This window comes from Haemorhous mexicanus, chromosome 1 (genome assembly GCF_027477595.1).
Source record: "Haemorhous mexicanus isolate bHaeMex1 chromosome 1, bHaeMex1.pri, whole genome shotgun sequence".
In the NCBI taxonomy this organism is placed as follows: Eukaryota; Metazoa; Chordata; class Aves; order Passeriformes; family Fringillidae; genus Haemorhous; species Haemorhous mexicanus.
In genome coordinates, this window is record NC_082341.1 from 18,728,156 (window position 1) to 18,753,605 (window position 25,450).

Sequence of the window (25,450 nt, forward strand, 5' to 3'; positions counted from 1 at the left end):
CAGCACCAAAATATTATGAAAAACTACAGTTGCTAGATACAATACATAAGGTCCTTTTAATCCTTGTACACTTCTTAAAACCCAAAGACAAGTACACTTTAAAAAGCTGATGGGCATTTCTAGGGCTGGGGGTTTTACACACTCAAGTGAACTTGGGGTTTTTTTTCCACTCTGCCACATGGATAGAAATAAGGAGCTTTTCCCTTCATAATAAAGTGAGCAGGTGTTGTAACTGGCACACACCACAAGGTAAGTTTTAATTTTTAAAACCTAATATAGGCTCGCTGAAGGAGCTTTAGATCAGGGAGTTAGTGTTTGTTTTCTTTTGTGTTTTTCTCGTGGAGAGATTGTTTGTTTGTCTCTTTTTAGACCTGGAAAACATATTAGAAAGAGAAAAAAAAAAACACTGTGGAGAGGAAGGATTCAAATGCACTGCACAGTCTTTTCAATAACATCTCAAATGTAACAGTCCTTAAAGTGCTACGCATACTAACAGAAAAGCAAGCAGGAATCAAGGAAATACAGAGGCATCTACACCAAGACTGCCATGCTATCCGTTGGTTCTGTTGATACAAAAGACTTCACCAGTGCTAAGCTACCAAACTTACTACATCAGTGGATGTTTAGAAAAACTTGAGTAACAATTTCACTAAACCCCAGACAAGCTTCAAGAAGGAAGCTATGGAATGGCTAACCGGAGTATCTTTGGCTTTCATCATTCTACTGGGAAATTCAAATAATCCTAAAGAAATTTTTTATTTATAATTTTGGAGCCAAGGGGCAATGACTTTAATACACTTTAGGATGCAACTTCATAACAATAACAGTAAACAATAAGAAAACTTTTAAATGAACATGTTTTACAATCTTTTCTTATGACTTTCTAGTGTTCTTCTACTTCCCGTGTTAATTTCATCTAAAAGGTAAAGAACAGTAAAATTCTGACCAAAGGAACACTTACGAGGACTTCAAATTACATTTTGTAACATACTGAAATCAACAAAAGTCCCTACACATAAGAAGGTGTCAGGAAGGACAAGGGACACAAGAACAGCAGGAAGGAAGAGGGCATAAACAACTCAGGGTCTGGAAAGAATATACTTGATTTCTGTAAAGTGAAGCATCAGCAACCACATCAGATTCCTCCCCCAGATCCAAACCACCAAGGACAGGACAGCTTACCAAGGTTACAGCTTTCCACTGAAAGCCACTGCAGGGGTAACCCATTCAAAGGCCTTCTGCATCCAAAGACCTCAATCACAAGACATCTGCTGTCCTTAACTCTACATTTCCTCCTTCTTTTAGGCTATACCTCCTCTCAGAATTTTTTCCTTTTTTTCTTTTATTATCTTTTTTCTTCCCAAGGAAAGTTGAGAAGCGTTACTTCTGAATGTGAATTGACTTCAAATGCATACCACATCAAAGAACTGGAGAACAGTGTAGGAAAATCTCTGAAAGAAATGCGCAGCTTTTACACTGGTAAGAATAAAAATTTCAACAAGCTGCTGAGACTGCTGAAGAGACACAGCTCCTACAAAATTACTTCTTGCAGCTGCACCCTTTTCTACCACAAAGATGCATAAGAAGTATAAGAAGAGTTCTGAAATATCCACTCCGGAATTCAGAAAAGGATTAACAGAGGAACATGAATTCCCACAATATTTAACAATTATGACAGCTTTCAATCAAGTCTGTCTCAAAGGCCACAGAAACTAGCCATCTTCCCTACTGCCACAAAACCAACAAACTGTTAGCTCCCAATGGAGAACTCTGCATGCTTCACTTTTGTAAAATCTCTATTCAGTCACAGCTCTAAAAAAACTCCAAAAAAAAAAAGGTAGCAACAGCTCACAAAGATAAACATTCATCCATAAAACCACATGAGAGTCCCCCATTCTAAGGAAGGTAATAGATATCAAATGTCTAATCTTTTACAAGCTTTACTGTAAGGAAAATAAAGGACAGAAATTACTCTTAACAAGGACTGAAAATAATATTGCCAGTGAGTGAAAGCTAAGGGAGCATTAACGGCAGGCAGAGCACACATATCCCATTTATATACTTAGGAATGAGTTCAGATGGTCTAGACTCCTGTGTAGAGCTGACAAATGCGATCTGTACATTCTGTAAAACCAAGATTTAGCAGAAGACACACTTCCAAGGAAAAATGTATCATAAAATAAAGGACCAACAACAAAATTGCAAAGGGAATCTGGGTTCGCAAGACCAGATTCAGGCAGTTCCTGAAATCTTTCTTACTGTAAGAAAAATAAGGTGTGCTTGCCATGCAGCCCTTGGGTATGCACCTGTACCAATACTGGTCCTGAACAACTTGAAGAGCCCAGATATATGGTGCAGCTAAATACCAATACAAACTGCCTCAAGTTCATGCATCATGATAAATCAGAAAGCTTTATTTCTCACCAGGGATCTACTTTTTGGCTTTTGTTTCTTACCTAAAAAATTATGTAATCCCACCTTAACTCCAACAGCTAAATGTTGCTAGATAACAAAACAAATATGGTGCAAAATCTCTGGAATTCTACAGCACCTGCTGTGCATTGCTTTCTTGTAGAGCAGGGGGTAGGGGAATGAAGAAGGGGATGGAAATACATTCTGATTGTTTCTGGTTCTCCCACAAAGATTCAATCTACAAAATTATTACATAATATGACTTCACAAATACACTTTGGTTCCAATTCTTCATTTTTTTACCTTATTTACTTGTTTTATCACTCTAAATATCAACACTTGATCATTCACTTTCTTTAACTTACTTTCAGAGAAACATTTGTCAGATCAGTGAAAAAGACCAGCAACTATGTATTGTCAGTGCTCACCTTCATTCATTCCTATAAAAATTACAAGTTTGAATTATGTATTATGTTACATACTGTGAAATGCTCCACTGTCTGCAAGGTAACCAAAAGACACCTGTCACATATATATCATGAAATAGGCAAGTAGAATGGCAAACAAAAGGAATCCATTCAATTTTCCGGTCTCAGTCAGCTTAACATTGTAGATCCCCTTTAACTGCATATGGTCTACCAGAACCCAAGACACAGTATGGGTGAAATATACAACCTCATAAAAAAGTATTGACATTACCTTCTAGAAACTGTTATAAAAAACTAATAACCTTGTATTAATCCAGAATCCAAAGCCAAGAAAAAGACATTTCAAAGCACCTTTTACTTCTGCATCTCTCACAGTAGCTATAAAACTGAAATCATGCTGGTTGTGAATGGGATAGAGTTAATTTACTTCACCTAGTTAGTGTGGGGCTGTGTTTTGCATTTGTGCTGAAAACAGTGTTGATAACACAGGAATGTTTTCATTTTTGCTGAGGAGCCCTTATACAGGGCCAAGGCCTTTTCTGCTTCTCACCCCACCAGCATATGGGCTGGCAGTGCACCAGAACCTGGGAAGGGACACAGCCAGGACAGCTGACCCTAAATGACCAAAGATATCCCACACCATAGGACATCACACTCAGTACATTAAAGTCAGTGAAGAAGAAGAAAGGTGGGATGTTCAGAGTGATAGCATTTGTCTTCCCAAGTAACAGTTATAAGTGCTGGAGCCCAGCATTCCTGGGGATGCCTGAACACCTGCCTGCCCATGCGAAGTGGTGAATGAATTCCTTGTTTTGCTTTGCTTGCATGCACAATTTCTGCTTTACCTATTAAACTGTCTTTATGTCAACCCACAAGTTTTTTCACTTTTACCCTTCTGATTCTCTCCCCCATCCCATAAGGGAGGAGAATGAGCAAGTGGCTGTGTAAGGGTGAGCTGCTGGCTAAGGGGTTTTTTTTTTCCTTTCACAGTAAAAGACCAAACTGTGTACTCTGAGATGGAAAAATACAGTTGTAACCTAAGCAGCCTTACAAAATTCTACATCTTGCAGACTAGTTTTTAGGTATACCTGAGGTGGTACGCTTGTCATTTTGATCTTATAATAATTAACTAATCCCAGCTGACAAGCTAATGCTACTGAGGTGTTTGCTGTGTTAATGTATACTAAAAGCATTACTCTTTTCTCAGTAATATATATAATGTGTTACTGTAAGGTTAAAAAAATATGAGGCAATCAAATCTGTAATTCCATTATAATCTTGAGAATTGAGACAAGAAGTTCCTACTTTTTCTCTTACTAAAATAAAATATAAATTCAAATGAGCTTATATTCTTAAGTATTTTTTCTCGACCTCAACAAGAGATCATTGTGCTGGTGCCAGCCCCAGTAAATGTCACGCAGCTGGTGATCAGGATGACAGTTTTATACACAGAACACTGCACAAGTTGACAGAGAATTTTAGTGAGCAACAAGTCAAGCCAGATTGTCACCTTTCCTCTTAATCCTGCAGATAAAACTATCTATTACTAAATATACTCAGATAGAGTAGCTTTCTAATGAAATTTTGTTTACACAGCCACATGCTGTCAGTATTCCCGAACAGTTAAGACTTCCAACAGAATTTGACATGAAGAGATGTATTAAAAAAGAAAAGTCTATACTCCTATGAAAGTCAATACAGAACAGGTGTCCAGAAAGAGAAATGCTATTCACTGGCAACAACAGTAAAGACTGAAGGATGAAGACATCTCTCTTTCAAACCCATGGAACCCACAGAAAATTTCGGTTTTAGGAAACAGGAACTGGGTTCTACATCTTAGATAGATATTAGCGTATCTATACACTGAAACACACATGGTTTATATTTAACTGACCAGCTTTTAGAGGTGTTTCAGAGGCATGTTTCTTTCCCTCTGACTGAACAGAATTTGGAGCAAGTTAACACAGACACACATCGCCATTTGCATCTATATGACACAGTTCTTATTCAAAAAATATTTATCTAGTATTACTTCAATTACTAAAATTGAAATAATTTCAAAGTCGCTGCAAACCACTTTTCTTCTAGTTATCTTCAGCATTCTTACAATTTTGCTTCAGACATCAAGAGCAGCTGAAAGGATTAAACAGTCAAATATAATGAAGTGATTAACAAAGCTTACAAATTTTATAAAAATGCAATGGGAAACTACATTACTGGCATGAGTTTGGAGCTTTTTTCCCATAAAAAGTTACATAAAACCCCCAATGTTCAAGTAGCATTATTTAGTTTATGAAATGAGAATTCATAGAGGAATGACACAATTAGAATCATCTTTAAAACACTCGATACAGCGCTATAAAGTGACTCCTTGGGACTAAAACAAGATTTTTTTGTTGTTGTTTTTCAAGAGAAAAAAGAAACTACTGCTTATGCACTGAATGATAACCCAAAAACCTGCAATCTGATCCAATTTTTACCACGGAATTTTCTGTGATGCACAGGAGGTCCATTTTACCTTTTCCCAGTCAGTTGTGCAGACAGTGAGGAAATGCCCTGGGAACACTTGATCTGAGTGTTTACAACACGCCTTGTAACAGCTCACACAGCGCATTAAACTCATTAAAAAGCATCAAGCACCTTTTCCCAAATGAAATTCATTGCCCTGACGCATGAGCACAGGCTCCTGCACAACACACTGGCCAAGTCTGGGCAGTTCCAAACACAGTTCCAAACCAACACTCAGCCTATGGGAACTCTCAATGCAGAGATATGGTTTAAATCTTCCCTTCCCATGGGCATAACAACCAAACTCCCAGCTACAGTGTAACACACCAAGTGTGATGCACTGCCACAACCTGTTCTTAGATGTTCAAGTTTCTACCCACAGAATCAGAAAAACTGTAATGTTTCTTTAAGAACAACACAAGCAGCAAAAAGATGCCCACAATGCATTAGTAGCTCAGTATTTAGGACGCTTATCCTGGCTCCTGGATTTTAGGCTCTCCTCTGATGATCTCCAAATTCTGTGACAGTGACAAGAGGCTCTTTGTTACTATTTTGTACTTTTTGCCTCTTCAATCACTTCTTAGACATCTGCAGTCTTCAGTCATGAGCCCATTTTTGTTTAATTTACATTATACGAGCCACTACAGCAAAGTTTTCAATTCTCTCTTCCTGCTCAGCTCAGACCAAAGCACTTCTAGTAGTAAAGGCACCTGTGTAATTCAGCTGCTATATAGCAGTTAATTACTACATAATATATTCACATTTTTCAGAAGTCATAAACATATAAAGCTAGTAATGTTGCCTAATTTTCATGTTAGTGGCAAAAAAAGATTTCTATTATACAAAGGTCAATTCCAGATATGTTTAGTTCCTTCTTTAGTCCTTCCAAATATAAGACTGCCAGTAACATTAAAGCAAGGCATTCTTCCACAGCCTCATGGTAGCCTGAGTTTTCCCAAGAAAGCCTGAGTAAGTACTTGGGCCCTGAAGAAAAGAGATATTTTAATGGAATGTCAAGTGACATACTACCAATCCTCTTTAGAAGGGACACAGCCTCATCACTAATCATTTCTAAATAGCATCTCTGCCACAGAAACTAACAATGCTTAGGCAGTAGTAATCAGAATATAATGAAGCTATTTATTCTGAAGCTTCAACATCGTCATGAAAATTAAATCATACCTAAGGTTTGGTTAGAATCGTTCATGGTTTTTTTATTATTATACCCTTACATATTAGTTACCAATTTTGTTGGCAGCGTGCCCAGGAGAGACTAAATACATACTATGGAAGGGAAACACAGGCTTTCAGCTGAGCCTGTTTGTAAAAATGACAGTTACCTATATTAACATTTTCAGACCAACCACTTCTTACTGCAGTGTTGTATTTCACATGCACAAATGGACAGCTTTTGAGGTCTTAGCAAGAAAAGTGGTTCCAAAGCACAACTCATACAGCTACTGCTAGGCCAAACAGAAAGCTTTAATGATGCCTACAGATCAGATTATCCAAATTTCCAAAGAATGAAGATGAAAGATACAACTGAAACTACAGCGGTCTTGAGGGGCATGCGGGTGCCACACACACACACAAACACTACTGTATCTGTGAAGAAAGATATAAATATTTACTATAATATGACAAAAATCTAGATTCTCACGTGATTTACAAAAGAGGAAAAAAAGGAAAGTCACCCCAAAAAACTGTCCTACTCCTCCAAGGTATTTAATACAGTTTATCAAATACACATCATAAGCTGAAAAAATAGCTGACACCATTGGCTGAACACACTCGGTTTGAACGCCCCTCCAAGTGTACCCTGTAGATTACACAGGTATGACCTGGGAAGCATAGTATCTTCAAATTCATTTAGGAAAAACAAGAAGTAAAACCCAAAATAAAACAACTACAAACCCACCAAGTTTTGTCAATGTGAGTAAAAATCCATGCATGTACTTTGATAAAACATGACCTAAAACATGACGGTAGTGAAAAATTAAGGAAAAAATATGGCAAATATTAGTAAGGGTTTATCATGCAGCTAATTCTGTAATGTGTAATTCAAAACTGGTTTTTCTACCAACGTGTTACAAAGAAAAAAGAAGCCAAAACCCCGTACTTTTATTATTTTAGCCCTAAATTTAGATTTAGAGATACAACCAGATATCTGTATCTTACCAGATAAAGACAGAATGATTCACGTACGCCATTAAACAAGTCTAAAGATTAGACTTTTTCAAAGATTATCCAAGAACAACTGGCAATCAATATCCATCCAAAATGGAAGAGATCTTAAAATCCAAATCAAATATTAAGGAGACTAAGAGTCCAAAGACTGACATTTGCTATTCAATTTCCTGTTTCTATAAATATAGCTCCCTTGCATAATACACATTTGGTCAAAAGATTCTTTGATTCCAATTTTTATGTAATGATTTTTAATAATGTAAAACTAAGTTTACCCGCACCCACACAAAATCCTATTACCCTATTTGTACAGGACGTGTGCTAGTGAGCAGTTCTGTATGTATTCTTAGAGGCCTAAAAAAAGTGCCAAAGCATATTTGCATTACTGTGTTTGTTATCACCCTCTGCTGAATTTAGATGACAAATTTCCTACAGACAACTGTTAATGCAGCAGTAATAAAAACCTAAAAATAGTAACCATCATGGATTTGAAATTATTTTTTAATAATATACAAAGTCAGATCATTAAAAGAATATGGCAACATTAGAAATCAGCACTTATGTTCTTTGTACCCTCACAGCAAGATTTCCCAGATGAGTAAGAAGGTATTTTGCCAGCACAGTGGGTTTGACCACTGGTACCAGTAAAATGTGTCAAGAAGAGATGTCAGTTCTTTGATGAGAGGAAGATGTAACAGGTTGAAACATAAGTAATTAGATGCAGGTGTTTATCCACACAGTTGCTAAAATGTCTACTGCTGGTTTTCTTCTTTGTGTAGTCAAAAGGGTATACAAGAAAAGCTCTAACAGAAAATTAACGCAAAGTAAGTTGTATGGAACAGCCTTCCCAATGGATATGTTTCAGTATCACAAAACTGAATGCAAACAGAAATAGAGAAGTGCATGTACAAATGCACCTGAAGAGGTTTCCTCATTGGATGCAGGTACCTATGGTTTATCACATCTTATTTATTATTCAGTGTTGCAGAACAAGATTTTCTTCACGCTTTTCAGCCAAAATTAAATTTACCAGAAAGGGCTACTTTTAAGCAGATGTGCCACATAATTAGCAACGACAAATCCACTTACTTTTTTCTCCTTCTCATGATGTTTATCCTGAGAGTGAGAGGAAGAATCACTTAAACTTTGATCATATGACCTATTAGATCCCCGTTTGCTCTTTTTCTAAAAAGAGAAAATATATTTATGGACAGAGAAAAGGAACCATTTGAATAAATAAAAAGTATAAAGCATTTCCACTGACAAGATGCCTTATTACTTGAGGAAAAAAATTTCAGTGCTTCAGTTACTGGAAAGCTGACTAATTACTGACACTAAAATTCACAAGACTACTGAATATATACCAGGAAAAAAGCCTCTCCCTGTATCAACTTTTACACCTCCCACAAATTTGCAAGATATGCTTTCCACAGAGAAATGAAATATGCCACTTTTTAAAGGTTAAAAGATGCTAGACACATTTTCAAGTTTTCATAACATAAAACAAAAAAGACGCTGCTCAAATGAGTATCACACGAAACCACAGTAATGCCCTGACACATGCCTGAAATGCATTGTAAGGTGATTTCATGATTTATTTATTATTCAAGCGATCTGCCTGGTATATTTTCATTAAAATGGATTAAAAAACCAGGATAAAGAATGCTACAGTCATGTCTGTGATTTTAAGTGGCAGATGTAATTGCCTGTATTTCTGTAATGTCTGAGAACCTAGTTCAGGACTGTAAATACTTTATGCTAGGCCAGTGTTCTAAATGTTGGATTTCCTGTAACTGAGGAACTATTTAAAGACACTTCAGGCCACTCTTTTGTCAACCAGTTTTCATTGGAATAGTAGATGTAGAACACCCACCATCTTCAGCAGTAAATACTAAGCACCTGTATTTACCAGGCATCAACAAGTCACAACAATCCTAAAGAAAAATTGAAACACTTAAAACAATCTTGCCAGTCTTTACTGTTCTTACCGCTACAGCTTTGCAATGGAAAGCTAACTAATTGTATGTCAAAACAGAGTTATGTCTTTATCATAAAACTTGGGTTTTAAATAAACATACCTGTTCTCAATCACAGCAGCACTGCTACATTCAAATCAAAGGCATAACAGTGTAAGGGTTTGCCTTTGCCACTAAATAAGATACCATTTTTGCTCTTTTTGTAAATACTTAGCTCAAAATAGTAGGGGAAAAAAAAAATTCTTCACTTAGTAAGGGCTTAGAAAGCCCTGACTTATCTTCATGATGAAGTAAATTCATCAGTATTCACAAAAGCACAAAACTAACCTCACCAAGCTAATCTTCTAGAATCTAAATTGTTGACTGGTCCTGTGTTTTTACCCCGCTGCAACCTAAAAGTTACACCAAGTATTCAACTTTTTTAGCAGTGAAAAGTAATCTGCAAGTTAAACTATACTTACAAGAGTATTTGAACAGAAGTCTGCATATTTTAGTATTAATAAATAACATTTTTTAAACATCAGTAAGCCCATCAAGTCCACACACCCGCACATGTACATAGAAACAGATATCTGGAACTGTCAAATTGTTAAGAAGTGAAAGGAAAGACTCCAGAGGTCTGATCCAAAACCTACTGCATTAACTGAGAAATTTTAACGTTTTTCTTTTCTTGTTTGTTTTAAAAATCAAACCTCAAGTCACTTCCTTAAGGTTGTGTTTCAGAGAACTTACAAGAAAGGAATACTCACTGGCTACACAGTGAGAGACAGAACAAAAGAGGTTGGGCAGAAGAGTAACTGAAGCAGAAAAATGTGGAGTGCTTCTCTAGAAGTAGTATTTTCTAGTTTATTCCAAAATGGGCTAAATTCTTAGAAGGCACCTAAACAAATAGCAAAAGAAAACATTCCAGGAATTTAATGAAAAAAACCCACTAAATGTGCATGCTATTTCTGGCAGAGGGGGAAAACCCACACATCTAAAAAGTAACCACTTATAACAACATTTCCAGCTAGTACTTCTGTAACTGTGATTAAAACATTGTTTTAATGAAATACAATCTACTTTTTGAACTACACGAAAATATTATTTCTAGCGCCAATGGCAGCTCAGAATAAAAATAAGTCAGTAACATTTATTTACAGAATTTAATAAATACATACCAGTTTATTAAAATGGTATTTACAGTAGCCGCAGTATTGGACGTTATCTGCACCATTGCCTTCCTCTTCACAAAGAAGTCCTGCAAACTGTGCACTAAAAATAAACCAGACAACATTCAAGGAAAGCTATTTTACACCAGTTTGTACCAAAATATCACAGCTGATAGCATATGGTTCCTTATATCTGCAATTAGTAAGAGATTTCCACAAAAAATAACTTCCAGTGGCATGTGAACACAAAACCAACCTTTGTAGCCCAGGGAAAAACATGTACAATTCATATTTCGGCCTGTTGCCTTTTGTCAGAACCTTTAAGCCACTCACACAAGCTTACAACTATCAAATCTACATTTACTATGCAGTTACTTGCACAAATAAATAAAAAAAGCAATCTGCAATGACTCTTAGCTCAAATTCAAGCAAAAAAATTATCTAAGGAAAGAACAGTTTTTAACAAAAACATACTATAGCTCTAAAGAAGAGTTTTTTTCAGAACTTAAATACATGCGTCTCTGATTTGCCATGAAAATTAGAGGGTTTTTTTTTAATCTAACTTGAATTACATAGTAAATCAAACTGTATTTACTAGTTTAAAATACTGTGGCAGGTTAATCTCTTTTTAAAAGATCAATAGTCACAAGCTGCATTGACTGGACTAATTATTACTTTATTCTAGTATAATTTTTTCAAAACAATTTTATTTTTCACCATGTGTAATGTTGATATATTTTCTTTATCAAAACCAACTTAGATATTGACAAACCAAATATTGTTATATTTTCCATATAATTTTCATTCCCACATGTCAGAGTTTAGGATTTTTCCTTTTGTTTCTTTCCCTTAGGGAATCTTCTCCCATATGTTGCTAGGAGACAACAACGACCGGGTACTTAAGAGAGAAAAAAGAAGTTGCCAAACTCGGGGGAGGAGGGCACCTGGCTGCACTTCTACCTGAGGGTCTCTCTCGGAGGGGCAGAGATACCAGAGAATGGGGCTGGGAAAAAGGGGGCTGGGGCAGCTGCTAGCTCTCTAGAGCTCTCGGCACAGAGAGGGGAGACAGGCTGCAGCCGTCACCACTGCGGGGTTCAGTCTCCTGCTGCCTTTCTTCTGCCGTGAGCGAAGCTCACAGGAGCGACTGCTGCACTGGGCCCTTGCTGGCACCCTACCTCACCAAACAGGGAACCCTTCACATCTGCTCAGCTGCTTTAGGGCAAGCCCCGCGACTCTCTCCCATCCCTCCCCCAAGGGAGTCGCTCCCTATCCTGTTCGGGAGGCCGGTGCCACTGCCCTGCCGCCCGCCCATCTTCTCTGCCACTACTCCTGGTTTTTTGCTACACTGCAGCCCCACAGCCCCTGTCCGCGCAGACATCCCCGCGCTTCCAGCTACGGCTGCGGAGTTTCTGATACATCTCATCTACCACTCCGGGACTTTGTCCGTCCCTGCCGTTCCATCTTGCTGCTCCAGAGGGTCCCGCTGCAGCACCAGGATCGATTGCCCCAAGAGGTTTGTAAAGCAAAGCCTCTTTTCCATCCCTTCCCGTCTCGGCCAAGCCGCCATTAGCACGTGCTCCCCGAGCTGAGCAGAGCGCCCCCGGCCAGGAGCCAGCAGCGCCCCTGCGGCCGTGACCGGAACTGCACCGACGGGGAAATGCTCTGAAGAGAGAGGCAAGACTGCTCGTCGGGGCTTACGGCTGGTTTGTCCTTTTGGTTTGTTGTTGCTGCCACTGTTTTTGTTTGTTTGTTACACACATACAGACTAGTAAAGAACTGTTATTCCTTTTCACATATCCTTGCCTGAAGGATCCTTAATTCCAAAGTTATAATAATTCGGAGGGAGGGGGGTCATACTCTCCACTCTTGGCAGAACACCTGTCTTTCAAACCAAGACACCATAAAAATGCAATGCTATAGTCAAAATTATACACGGCAGTATTTAAATTACAGAAGATTATATAATGTGGTTCATTTTCACAGATTTTTAAAAATATGTTCTTGGAAAACCCAGAAATATTAAATACATGCACATCTACAGCTGATACCAACAAGAAAAAAATAAAGAGGATGTCTTTAGGCAAAGACGTATTGTTTCTAAGCTTCACTTACAAAAAACATGCACTCAAGCTCATTTTTCATTAGACAATCATTCTGATAATCCCAATTTGATACACCTTGCCCTGGATTTCTGGTAATCTTCACATTTTTCTTCCATTTTTTTTAATATTACAGAAGCCTCTAATTTTCTCCAGCCATACTACTACTCTCGAGCTAGATATCATTTTGTAGTAAAGACCATGTTTTTGAACCAAAACATTCTAAAATGTGGCAAGATCACTGTTTTAATTTTCAGCTTAAAAGTCTCATGCTCTTCACAGCATTCAGGGTTTTGGAATAAAGTAAAAAGATGAAAAGGCTCTTGTATGTACCCAAGTGTTTGAAAGGAAAGACCTTTTCATACAAGCAATTGGATGTACACATTTTTTCACATCTGTAAGTAATCCCTTTACATGGTATGCACGCTTTGAGGAACACAATCCATTTTCACCATAAAAAGAAACTTGACATTGATCACATCCAATGAAAAATCAGATGCTTATGAAAGAATAAAACCTGCAAAGTAGTCAAGCAATTAAAAATATAAATGAAGAGTTGCCATGATTACCAGCACCAAAACAATAGAATTAAACCCTTCAAGATCTCCACAAGACACACAGATTATCACTTGGGTACACTGAAGAAAATACATTTAACTGGTCATGAAGCAGCATACTGGGGCAGTCATAAAACAGATAAATCCACAGATTATGTAGCTAGACTACCTAGATAAATCTGCCTGCTACTGTAAAATAACTCCAGCTGAAATTGAGAAAACTAACAATGCTTGCAAATTTTGGAGTGGAACTCTTTTTGCTTCCTTTTACCTGTTGACATGTGGTTTAATCTAATTATCCAGCCTCTTTTAGAAATCCATAAAGTGAAACAAGCATCTCCTGAATGCAAGGAAAACTAAGTATCTTAAAGTGGAATGAATCAGATAGTGGAGGACACAGCTTTTTTTCCTCCAGCAGTAACACATAAAATCTGAATAGTTCAGGATGATCTGTATCATTTAGATAAAACCAGTGAAGTGAGTTACTCCCAAATGTTTGGAAATCCATACTGGAAAGGGTGAGTCTAGTGCACTTTTAAATACAGCTCAGTAATTTTCCAACTGGTTTACCAAAAAACATCAAAACCTGTTAGCAGGCAATGCTAACAAACAATGTTTTCATACTCCCATATCAACATCCTCTAAGAAAAATAACCTAAGACCAAGAAAAAACCCCAAACTCTCCTATACTTATTCACAGGAGCACACACCATTTAATACCACCCAGGGGAGTATTATCAGACAGCTTCTGCAGCTCACAGCAAAATCTATGCTGCCACTGCCATATTGTTAGTAAACGCTATTATAAAAAGAAATCATTTTGCTGTATTTCTTTACTCAAAAGATGTACTAAATATGGAGCTTATTCATTACACTGTGTGTATTGATTCTTTTGGCAACATCAGATATTAAATAATAAAATATACTTACCATGTTACGTGAAAAGCTTGTCGACATCCATGTTTATTACATGTCATACAAGCACCAGTGGCTGCTTTACTTTCTCTGCCTTGTTCATCACAAATATAGCATGTCTATCAAAGAGAAAATACTTAATTTGATAAGAAGTATACAAACAAACTCTGTGTTACAGGAGATCCTAGGCTGAGAACTACTGGATTTTGCAGCTAAGCTGGTTTAAGAACTTCTTTATGAAAGTCTATTCATGCTTGTTAGCAAAAGGAGATCACCTGGTAGGCTCTTGGGATTTGTGCAACACTTCACCAACATTAAGGCAGTACAATTACTAATTTGCTTACATTTCATACCATTGTCAACCAGCCAAATGGTTAAACAGCCAAGGGTTAATAGTATTAGGCTTCCCAACTGTACTCGCTTTCAAATTTGCATTTATGTCCTTTTAAGTCTCAGTCATTTTCATATTCATTTAATATAACCTCTATTTGTGGAATTCAGAAACATCAGACTGAGTGCCTAATGGTATGATATGCCATATGGTACATACATTTTTTTTTTTTTCCATTTTTTTTTCATATATATATATATACACACACACAATTACATACAAAAAACCTGCAAACTTGAAATTCTATTTGTACATTTGGTGGAAAGAATTTTCCAAGTGTCATAGCATGTTTCAATATTCATATGATGCTCAGCCACTTTTAATTAAATTGGTGTTTAACAGAACTCTGCTTTGTTTGCATGACTATTTCAGTATGACTTGGACAGCCCTATAAACATCTTGCAAGTTCATCAATCAAGAACCTTCTATAAAAAAGCCTGAATGAGTACACCAAACACATTTCAACCTCCAAAACAAGCTAAAATGAAAATAACCTATTTAGTACTTGGAAATCTTTTCATAGCATTTCTGTCAATTTTTTTTTTTTTTTTTTACTGGGATACCACAGCAATTTTTAATCTTTCAAAAGCATTCTTAGTAAAACAGAAGAAATTAAGACAAAAAAAATTCTTCCTCACTACTCAATACTTTTTTTTAACAAGTATATACATACTGTATGGAAGCTCACTACTATGACAGGTGTCACTACAATCTCTCACCAGCATTCCTGGGAAAAACATCAGGCAAAACTAAAAAAAAATTTTTTTCCTGTCCTAATTACTGAAAGAGCATTTAGAGAGATTCTATATCATATCACATTCATGAGTAAAATTTAACAATTTAAGAAGAGATTCTTAATGAAAGTACTGAGCTCGATTAAGTGTTTGTTTTTATATGAGAGAACTTTACTGAGTATTAAACATTAAGGACACTCCTACCTCTGTAGAAACCTCATTATAAGATCCTTACTCAGAAAAGAGAAACTTCTTTATGTCAAAAAATAAAATTGTCTCTATTTTAACTGACTAACAATTATATCACAACCTCCTTTCAGTGAGGCAGAGAATGAGTAGAATAATAAATGCAAATGACATCAATCATGGGTAACAGAAAACATGATAGAAAAAAATGGACCAGGAGACCACTGAAATTTTTTACAAAAATTATATAATGCAAAACCAGTCTTAGACAGGAAAATGAGTGAAATTCTGAGATCAGAATAGCTTGTTACAGAGGTTTTTAGAACAAGATTTAACAGGAGGTGTCAGCTAACTAAAGCATTTTTGTTAATATGCAAGACTTGAAGGTAGGAGTTATTCATGTACAGTTTCCACACTACTTTAAAGCTAATATATCCTAAAATCATACCCTATAACCTAACATTTAAAAGATCAGAAAGAGGATAATCCTACTTAATTCTTTGCCTTGCTTCTTTTGTACCTCAAGGTGGTGAACACTGATAATTCAGTTGTTTGACAAGGTCTGAGACTGGCTGCTTTTTAGCGTTCCATACCATGACCTGACACATTTAGATTTTCGGAATGAACAAGGTCATGATCTATCAGCCTCATCTGAGTCACTATATTAAGTGTAAGTAACTTCAAAGTAAGATACCTCTATAAACAGAGAGTTCAATAAACCCCATAAAACTCAATTTCCAATTACTTTCTGGTTTTTTTCCGAGTTTAGTTTCAAGTTCTTAAAGTTTTTTTCCTCACTGAAGCTCAGAAAGAAAAGCAATACAAGCATTCCACTTAGTAGAAATGTAGGCTACATTTTTCAGTATTTACCCTACATGTATAGGGTCTCTCTTTTGGGACCTCTCAGAGCAATTTACAGTAAAATGACTGAAAAATTACTACAAGCTACATTATTAACAAGTTTAAATGTTAACATGGTGGACTGACTACTCATTTTAAAAAGCTCAAAGAACTTTCCTACAATAGTCATGAGAAGCACTAAACCTGTTTCCTAGTACTCCATATGAAACAGGGACAAAGAAAGTTCCAACAGACAGTAAGTTCTCTACAGCTGAGCTTCTCATTTTTGTGCCTTCTCTTAGACACACAATTCCAGAAGCCTGAAAACCTTTGTCTTTCTTTCACAAAGGAAGACTTGCATGTATCTGCAAATCCATACAAATGCTACCCCTTTGAAGCCTCTGAAATGTGGAAGTTTTAAAACTGTGTCCTATCACCTACAGCTGCACTCTTCTTCAAAGCTCTTAAGGAAAGAGTCCCAAATTCACTGGAAAAGAAGCAAAAGCTTTTTGACTCAGCAAGGAAATTTTACTCAGAACAAATATCTTACTTCCTTTAAGGCAAAATATATCTTTTGCACAGCTGTCTTTATGTTACTGTCAGTATTTTCGCTTAAAGATTCAAAGTGTAAACTTTCTTTGCAAAGGCAAAGACAGAAGGGAAGATGAGACAAAATTATAAGGCAAAAAGTAATTTCAGAAATAGTTTACTCATAACAGCTACCCAATGGCATTCTCTGATCACAAAATCTCACTTGCTGCAACAGTGAGAAATTTCTCACTGTTGCAGCAAGTACTGAAAGAAAAGTTTTCCAGCTGCATTCACTACGAGGCAAATGAAGAAACTATAAATGCACTTATTTTTAAATCAGTTCTTAAAAGACATTCCTAAAAGCAGTAATTATATAAAATTATCACATAGTTTCAAATAAACCTGAAAGACAGGTAAAAGCTGACGTAAAATAAATATATATTTTCCATGCATCACCATCCAAGGAATAAGAAACACCTATTTCTGAAAAGAAGAGCAACTAATTGCCCATTTCTTTTTTGGAAGCAACAGTGTAAGAAGAGCTTTCCTGATAGCTAACTCATTAATCAAATCATTCAGTGGATTCATTCTGTAATGTGATGGTTTTTATCCCTGAAGCAGGCAAACTTCAGGGAAATAGCAGCCAAATATCTCTATACAAACAAACCCCATGCTTTGCTATCTACAGCATTTCTTCTTGCATTTAAAATTACTGTACTTGGTAATACTGCATATTTTGCAGAGTTTAGTAAAGAAACAAGTGCATAGGAAAAATCCCAAACATTAAATTAAGTTCTATGTCCTGGCAAAACTTGAAAAATATTTACTTTGAAGACTACAGTATAATTTCTCCCTCATGGTAATTTTCTTTGGCCTGTATTTCCCCCCAATTCCATATGCTAGTGTTCTATATGTATCCAACCATGCACAGAGATTTATTTCGAACTTCACAGGAAATAATATCTTACTTAAAATCTCCTATTTCAACCTGAGCTGAGAAGCAGAATGAAATTATCACTAAGCCTCTCTAAGAAACAACTCCAGTAATTTTTTTCCTAATTACATGTTTACATTTGTTCGCAATGTGCAACAAATGTTTCAAGAACTCTTTGTCATAATTTCTCAAAAAAAAAAGCTTTTCTTTCCATTTTTATGCAAATTAATAAAGTCAGAGTGAAATGCTTTACAACATTTCTGATCTAAAAAAAAGTATCCTTTAAATAAACACAACTTATCTTAAATAGCAATAGGAGTAGAAGGTGAAATTACTGCAAGCTACATGAAAAGGGAACTAATAGTTTTATTGGTTTTGGGGGGTATTGCTCAAGAGTAGCCTACTTGGGAACCCATGGCAGTTTAACCACAGCAGTGCTAAACTCAGCAGCTACAGACTGGTTAGCCAGAGTTGGGAGTTCCCTGTCAGCCAATACTTCTCTAAATTCAGTTCTGTCACAACTAGACTGCTGCTGGCACTGCAGTGTGATTGGTTTCGGAAGGTTTGCTGTAGCAACTGCACAATAGCCATTTCTTGAATTCCCCTGACATCCACAGCCGCTATCTCCCTGACCCAGAAAGACCAAATAATGACAGTGAAACCCAAATTCTGTAAAAAGAGAGAACAAAAAGAATATAATTTGCAGGCTAGGGGTGTGACCCCAAACTTTGGCATTTCTGACACCCATCTCACTGTACTTCTCAATAAACTGTAGTGGCCTGGTTTTAGGCTGACTGCTAACATGGAAAATAGACATCAATCAGAACACCTGCTCAAGAGCACAGAGAACTAACAGCTGGACAACACCAGGAGCTCTCTCCACATTAACTGTATGGTGCTAGTAACTATCTAGTGAGAAAGAAAAACATAGTAAGTAAAGACCAACAAAAAAGTTATGTTTTAGTAGCAAAACATAACTGTATTGTCATATATTTAGAACAAAAAAACTGTTTGAGAAAGAAGAAACTTTAGTTATGATGGAAAGGAATTAACAAAGACTAAAGACAGAGACAAAAAATGGATTTTGTCAACAATAATAAAAGATGCAGAGTACATTTTTTGAAGTTACAAGGATTTACTCATCCAATATCCAATTACCATCAATGGAAATGGTCCAAGATAAAACAAAATCCAAAGTGTTCCATGAAATTTTTGAAGGACATTAAGGGAGAAGTAGTACCAATTAAAAAAAATTATGACTGACTACTATTCAAGGAAAAAGAAAACAGATGTTCTGTCTCCTCAGAGTTGAGGAGAAAGAGGAAATAAACTCATCAGTTATAGGAAATCTTTACTGCTTTGTGCCCAAGCAGAAAGGTTTTATTAGCTCTGTACTGAATCTCACTGTTGCATGTTCTTGCCAATGCAGAGGGAAGCAAACAGTGAGATGCCAATAGAGATGCTCAGACAGTAATGAGAAGGCTTGAGAAAAACGTAGACTTTGACTCCTGGTTTTTCAGCTGCACTGGTAAATAAGATGGACAAAATGTATTGACAGCAACTGGAGAAAGTGAAACAGAAAAGGAAAAGATGAAAGAAAGAAAAAAGGAATAAGGCTAGAAACATTGAGGGGGAGCCCATAAATCAAAGATGGAAACTTGGAAAGGGGATGTGGGGGGTGTGAGAAGTCACAGAGGCAACGTGAAGAGGGACTGGTCTCCCTGTAGGGAGAACACAAGAGGAGATGTATGCCTTTTTCTTCTTTCTCTTTTTTTAACACAGTCTATTCCTACATTACTCCACTGTCCACAAACTACCATAAAATTAAGTAAAAAAAAGAAACTAGAGGTTAAAAGAACAACACAAGAAAAATATGTAACACAACTATTCAGAAATTCAGACAGTTTGCATCTGCAGAAGGGAAAATACAAAAACCAGCGTAGTTAAGTGAGGAGAAAGTAACACAAGTGAAATAAGAAAAATGTAACTATCAATAAAGAACAATAACAACCTACTGGTTTATTGCTCTGCCTTTTTGGGCTTTTTTATTTGAAGTCTCACCACACTTTACAAAACATTCCATCTCACTGACAATTACTTTGGAGTAGTTCTCCTATAAGCAAATAATGCCACTAAAGTGAATGTTGTTTGCAAAGGCAAAAGTTTTCAAGCATTTGCCTTAATATTTTCTGTCTTAAAAGAAATTTTTATAAACATGTTTATGTTAATATCAACACTTAAAACACTAGGACTTCATGATGATTAATAATAATGTCTCATATAAGCTGCAATAGTATTTTAACCTACAGAAAATATTCCTTTCAAAATTCCTTTCAAAATAAACTGTTATTCAGAGATAATGGTATTTTTAATTAATGAAACAGTCCCTAATCTAAAGACTAATAAGACATGGCAGATAACCTTACAGGTTAATTTAATAATACAGCTTTCTTAATTCTTCAATTTATCATAAAGACATTGCAGAAAACTTACAGCATTACTGCAGACATTTAGGAATTTTATATAAAGTGCATTCTAAGAAGTGTAGTTTAATATTGTTATATCTCAGAAGTTTAAAAATAAATACATTAAACATAAAAAGACATATAATTATACCTTATTGTAACGATCATGAGGAACAGACTGCAACACGATAGGCTCCATTGTAGAAACATTTGCAAACTGCACCTCGGGAATGTACAGAGCACAAACCACATGAGCCCAACCTACAAAAAGTTATAATTGCATTTAATGTTTTCTAGAAGCTTAAAGGACAATTCACTGCAGTACAATTACAGTACAAAGAACCTTTTACAACACTATTTTTTTTCCACAGACTATTTTAACTGTTTAGTATATTAAGGACATAAATTACACTTAAGTTATGTTTACATTTCATTTCTGTAATCCAAAGTTTAGATGATCAGTAATACATTTTTTAAGGTAGTCAGAGAGAATTTATATGAGTAATACTCTATGAAATTCAAATACTAATGATTTATACAAACAGTGACACACAAACAGAAAAATTATTATTTTGTTTAATTTCTTGTATTAATACAGTCATTGCATAAAAGTTACTCCAAGTCCTGCAGAAAGGAAGCAGCATATGACTAAACTCGTATTCTTACAAGCATGGCATCATAGAAGACTTCTGTGTAAATTTTTATTTTAAAAATGTCATTCTGATTTGAATAAACTCCTCTTTCTGTAGATAGAAATTGCAACACATATGCACACCCTCACATCCCCTCTATGATATTTCCTGCTTTTCCATGCATAAAGTTGTGGCCAATTCGTTTTTTTCATGGGAATACAAATACCTATATCCAGTCCTATTCTAATTCATTAACTTGGGATCAATAAATGGTTAGTTACTTACCACACTGTGCTTTAACAACATTTTAAGAAAGCCAACACTCTTAATTCTCTGACATTTGGTTGGATGGAGGTGGGAGAAAACTCCAAGTAAGAAACAAACCTATAAATTGGAAGCCTTTTTTCAACAGAGATCCTGAGAGCTATTAATTTGTTTCAAAGGAGGACCATATGCCATAACTGTAGATTTAGCAGAAGCTGCTACAGAGCTAATCCAACATATTGCTATACTGACATTAATAATAGAATTATTACAAGTACTATCATCTCATCTAGAAGTGAATTTGGTGCAGCTAATCACCTGGTACAAATTCTGTTCTTCCCCAAGAGGAAAACTGAAGTCTCTTGTCACAAAACCCTCAGTAAACTTTAAAAATAATTCTGCTTTCCTCCTACCCAGGCTTACTTGTACACAAACATTAAGGACATAAAATGACAGACTGACATAATTAGATAATCTAGCAGATTATTATATCAGGCAAGCAATGAAAATTATCATTGTGCAAACGCATGCTGTAATAAAAATAAAAATAACAACAACAATAATAAACCCCCCAAAAAAATTAAACACAAACCCCACCATATACTGTCTCACTGCAGACCTTTCTGAGCTTTCATATTGGATTTTTTCTTTTCAACTACTCTACAGAATCAAAAAGGTCTTAATTTCTTCACCAAACTGTACTCTGACTCTTAAACTGTGCTAAACACAAAGCTGTGCTTGCCCATAGTAGTATTGTTGAGACTCTGGAATGGTATTTAGAAGAAAAAGCACATAGGCAATTCCAAATACTTTTCTTAAAGCACCAGTCTTCTCCAGTTTCTGGCAACAGATCTGGTGTGTCCCCTCTCCACTTACTAAATTGGAAGTTACAATTTCTAGGAAAAATGAAAAATGCACACACACACACACACACCAGTTACAGTAACACCACACATATCAGTCTGGTGTTTCAACTGCTGCTAAACAGAGTATCTGTGCTGCTCCCTAACTTTATTCACAGTCTTTAGAATTATTCTGTACAGAAAAGGCATGAGACCAATAAAAGTGTAGGGTAAAAAAAAGTATAAACAGCCAACTTGAGCTGCTTTTAAAACCTGTTCCAAGAGACCATTTTAAAATTATCATTAACAGACAGACTGAGAAAAAAATACTATAAAAACCACAGCCTTTTTTGTTCATTTATGTACTTGAAATATCTTCAGAGAAAGAGTGTTTATAAGGGCTTTTCTAAGAATTGCAAACTGCCTTAAGCCAGAATCAGCTTACTAAAGACAAATAAATGTTAATATGGTGTTAATGGTGAATATTTATCTTTAAATGTTCTCTCAAAAAATTAACTCAAATAGAAACACCATTTATCTAATAAAGCCATTAAAACAACAGAAAAGTGACACTGAAATTTTGAAAAAAAATACACCTTCTTCAGTTGGCTACACATAATCAGATGGCAAAAGCTTTTACCTCATATGTAATTAAGTCTGTACTCTAATTACACTTACATATAATGGAAAATTATTATGTAAATATACAAAAAATAACAGACATATTAGGGGGAAAAAAAATCCACTTAGTAATTGAACTGAAATTTAGGTAGGTAAAGAATTTTTACTACAAGGAACCAGCTTCAGGAGTAACTTTAACTGAATAGTGTTCCACCACTATCCCCAAAAAAAAAAAAAAAAAAAAAAAAAAAAAAAAAAAAAAAATCAAAACACTACAATATATTCCTATTTACAAACAGGAAGTACAGGAAGTACACATCCAAGACAGCTATGGCCAGTAACAGGCTTTTAACTTTGATGAGACCAAACCCAGGATCTATATAATGAAACAAATGAAGCACCACAGCACTAAAACACTTTTTGAATATAGGTTAATAAGTGCCCAAGGAATTGAGGACAAGGGACATTTTCCATTGGTTTCCATCTGGCACCTTCAGATCCCATATAATCTGGCCTTGTTGGAAAATCACAATAATATAATAAATCACAATAATATAATAAATCATAATAATGTCCAACAATAATTTAACCAGAGGGGTGGTTGCAGCACCCTTATATTACCAGCCTCAAATGCCTACACAAAAAAAAAAAAAGCCTAACTCCAGCACCAGCATCCACTTGGATTCAAGACACCCTGTACACAAGTTCTTAAATATTCTTTTGTCCAAATTTTAACTGGTGAAAAAATACAGAATTGTCAGAGAGCAACACCCAGCTGACCTGGAAGTGTCAAGGAGAGTTCCCTTTAGGAAGAGTAAGGAAGATACTTTTCCATAACAAACGTGCTTAAGAACTGGTTGTCTGAAGGTGCTGTGCAATCTCCACCTTCTCAGAACTCAAAGTCTGTAGACTCCTCCACAAAACTTTTATAGTTAAGGGAGGTCAAGAAGATTCCATTTTGCCATATAAGAACGAGACAGTAGGAGGAAAACAGAAAAAAAGCAAACAAGAACCATTTTCCCAAGCATCAAGAGACTAGACACTATAGCTACAAAGCATAAGCACAGAAGTAAGGACACCTATAGCCAACGTGTGATAGATGTCCTTGGTCCCGCTGATGAGAGAACGAGCTACTAACCTATAAACAGTTTTACTTGTCATGTTTTGTTCAACTGAGAGTGTTCCTGACTACATAACACAGTGCAAAACCACCTTCCTGATCCTCTGCTGACATTTCCTTCTCTTTTAGACAACTACTCAGGCTGAGCACAGGGCTCAGAGTTCCAGCAGAATAAAGGACCTATTGCCACGTTCAAAGTTGAATGCTTTTGTCTTCTGTTTTCTGCTGGATGATAACTGCTTTCTTTGTCTGCAGGGACAAAGAAACATTCTAAAGACACCCATCCAAACTGCACATAGAAGCCTGAATGAGAAGTAAGCATTTAAAACGATGAGTGGTATTTAAGACTACCTTAAAATACATATTTTTCCATTTACTACATCTAAGCCATAAAGTTTGCACTATAAACTTCCTATTCAAATCACTTACTACATTATTCTAGGGCAATTAAAGTTTCATCAGCAACTATACACCTTTTCCTTCCTTCTCATCCAGGAATAAAAAAAAAAAATCACTAAATCCAGTACTTTTAAACTTTAGCAATGTTTAAGTGTGAAAAATACCACTGTAAACCCATGTTTTAGATTATAAAATAAAAACTACAACAGCACTGTTATACACATTCAAAAACATTCAAAACATTCTCCCAGTTTCTGGTGCAACTGAAATTATTTTATCAGCTCTCTTCTTCACCCAACATTGTACAGAAGTAACAGCCAGATATTCCTATTTTTTCTTAACTGTTTCCCAAATTTGGCCAGAAACCCATGATATTTTTGAGATCGCTTTTGTTCCAAATGTGTTCATTAAACCCATCTCTATAAACCATATAATTTACTCTTTAAATTAACAATAAGCTTCCATTCACTTTAGTTGTGTATGGTTTGAATCCAGACAAATGGCCACAGATGTATTACTTGCTTTTTTAATTTTAGTTATGAAACTTGCAGTAATTGCTAACCAACTCTTACTACCCCACTGAACTCCTTATATACAATTTACTTTTGGTTTCATCTCACTTTCAGGACAACTTAAACTGGAAGAGAGGGCAGGACACACGTTTTTGCAAATAGAGATACTGAGTGGCAGCTTGCAACATGTTAAAAATTTCCCTTATACTCAGATTTTTTTATTTTATTTATTTTTCAATCTTTGAGATGGTGGCCTTTTGACAAATGTGTCTTCCCAATAATAGTATTTTTACCAGATGATATTACTTGCCTTGCTTACTTTAAAATGAACTTAGTTTCTTGTTTTTAAACTAGAAAGCCTAAGAAATATATCATAAGGATTCAAATTAGCCATCGAATTTCCCTATTTCTGTGCACACTAACTAGAATTGTTTTCTCTGAAACTGCTGAAGAAAACCCCTCAGGTTACGACAGGCTGACAGATTCACTCCCTCTTTTGCTTCCAAAAAACCCAATATTCTACAACAATCAGTGTCTCCACCCAAAAACTGTAAAATACTGTTTTTATTTTTTACTTATTGGCGATAGGCAAAGTTAAAAATACTTGCTTCAACTGCACTTTCAAGATCTCTAACTTTGGGAAATGCTGCTTACCTTTTACATAAAAATCCAGTGTGCTTTCTAAGAAAACATCACACAAATATAACTAAGACATTTTCCTTTGGGAAGATCTTAGAAAACAAATT

General features: G+C 35.8%; 1 protein-coding gene across 4 annotated transcripts in view; it reads right to left on the reverse strand.

Annotated features, from left to right (window-relative positions):
* MLLT10 (MLLT10 histone lysine methyltransferase DOT1L cofactor) overlaps nucleotides 1-25,450 on the reverse strand; it is a 121,648-nt gene that overhangs the window by 66,097 nt on the left and 30,101 nt on the right. For 3 of the 4 annotated variants that reach the window (XM_059841946.1, XM_059841936.1, XM_059841960.1), the window contains 4 exons: nucleotides 20,466-20,575; nucleotides 14,249-14,352; nucleotides 10,672-10,765; nucleotides 8,625-8,720 (listed from right to left, as the gene is read on the reverse strand). In XM_059841946.1, coding sequence (XP_059697929.1) covers nucleotides 8,625-8,720; nucleotides 10,672-10,765; nucleotides 14,249-14,352; nucleotides 20,466-20,575 — 404 coding nt within the window. The remainder of the gene's footprint in view (nucleotides 1-8,624; nucleotides 8,721-10,671; nucleotides 10,766-14,248; nucleotides 14,353-20,465; nucleotides 20,576-25,450) is intronic. The other variant, XM_059841953.1, reaches the window with a different exon arrangement.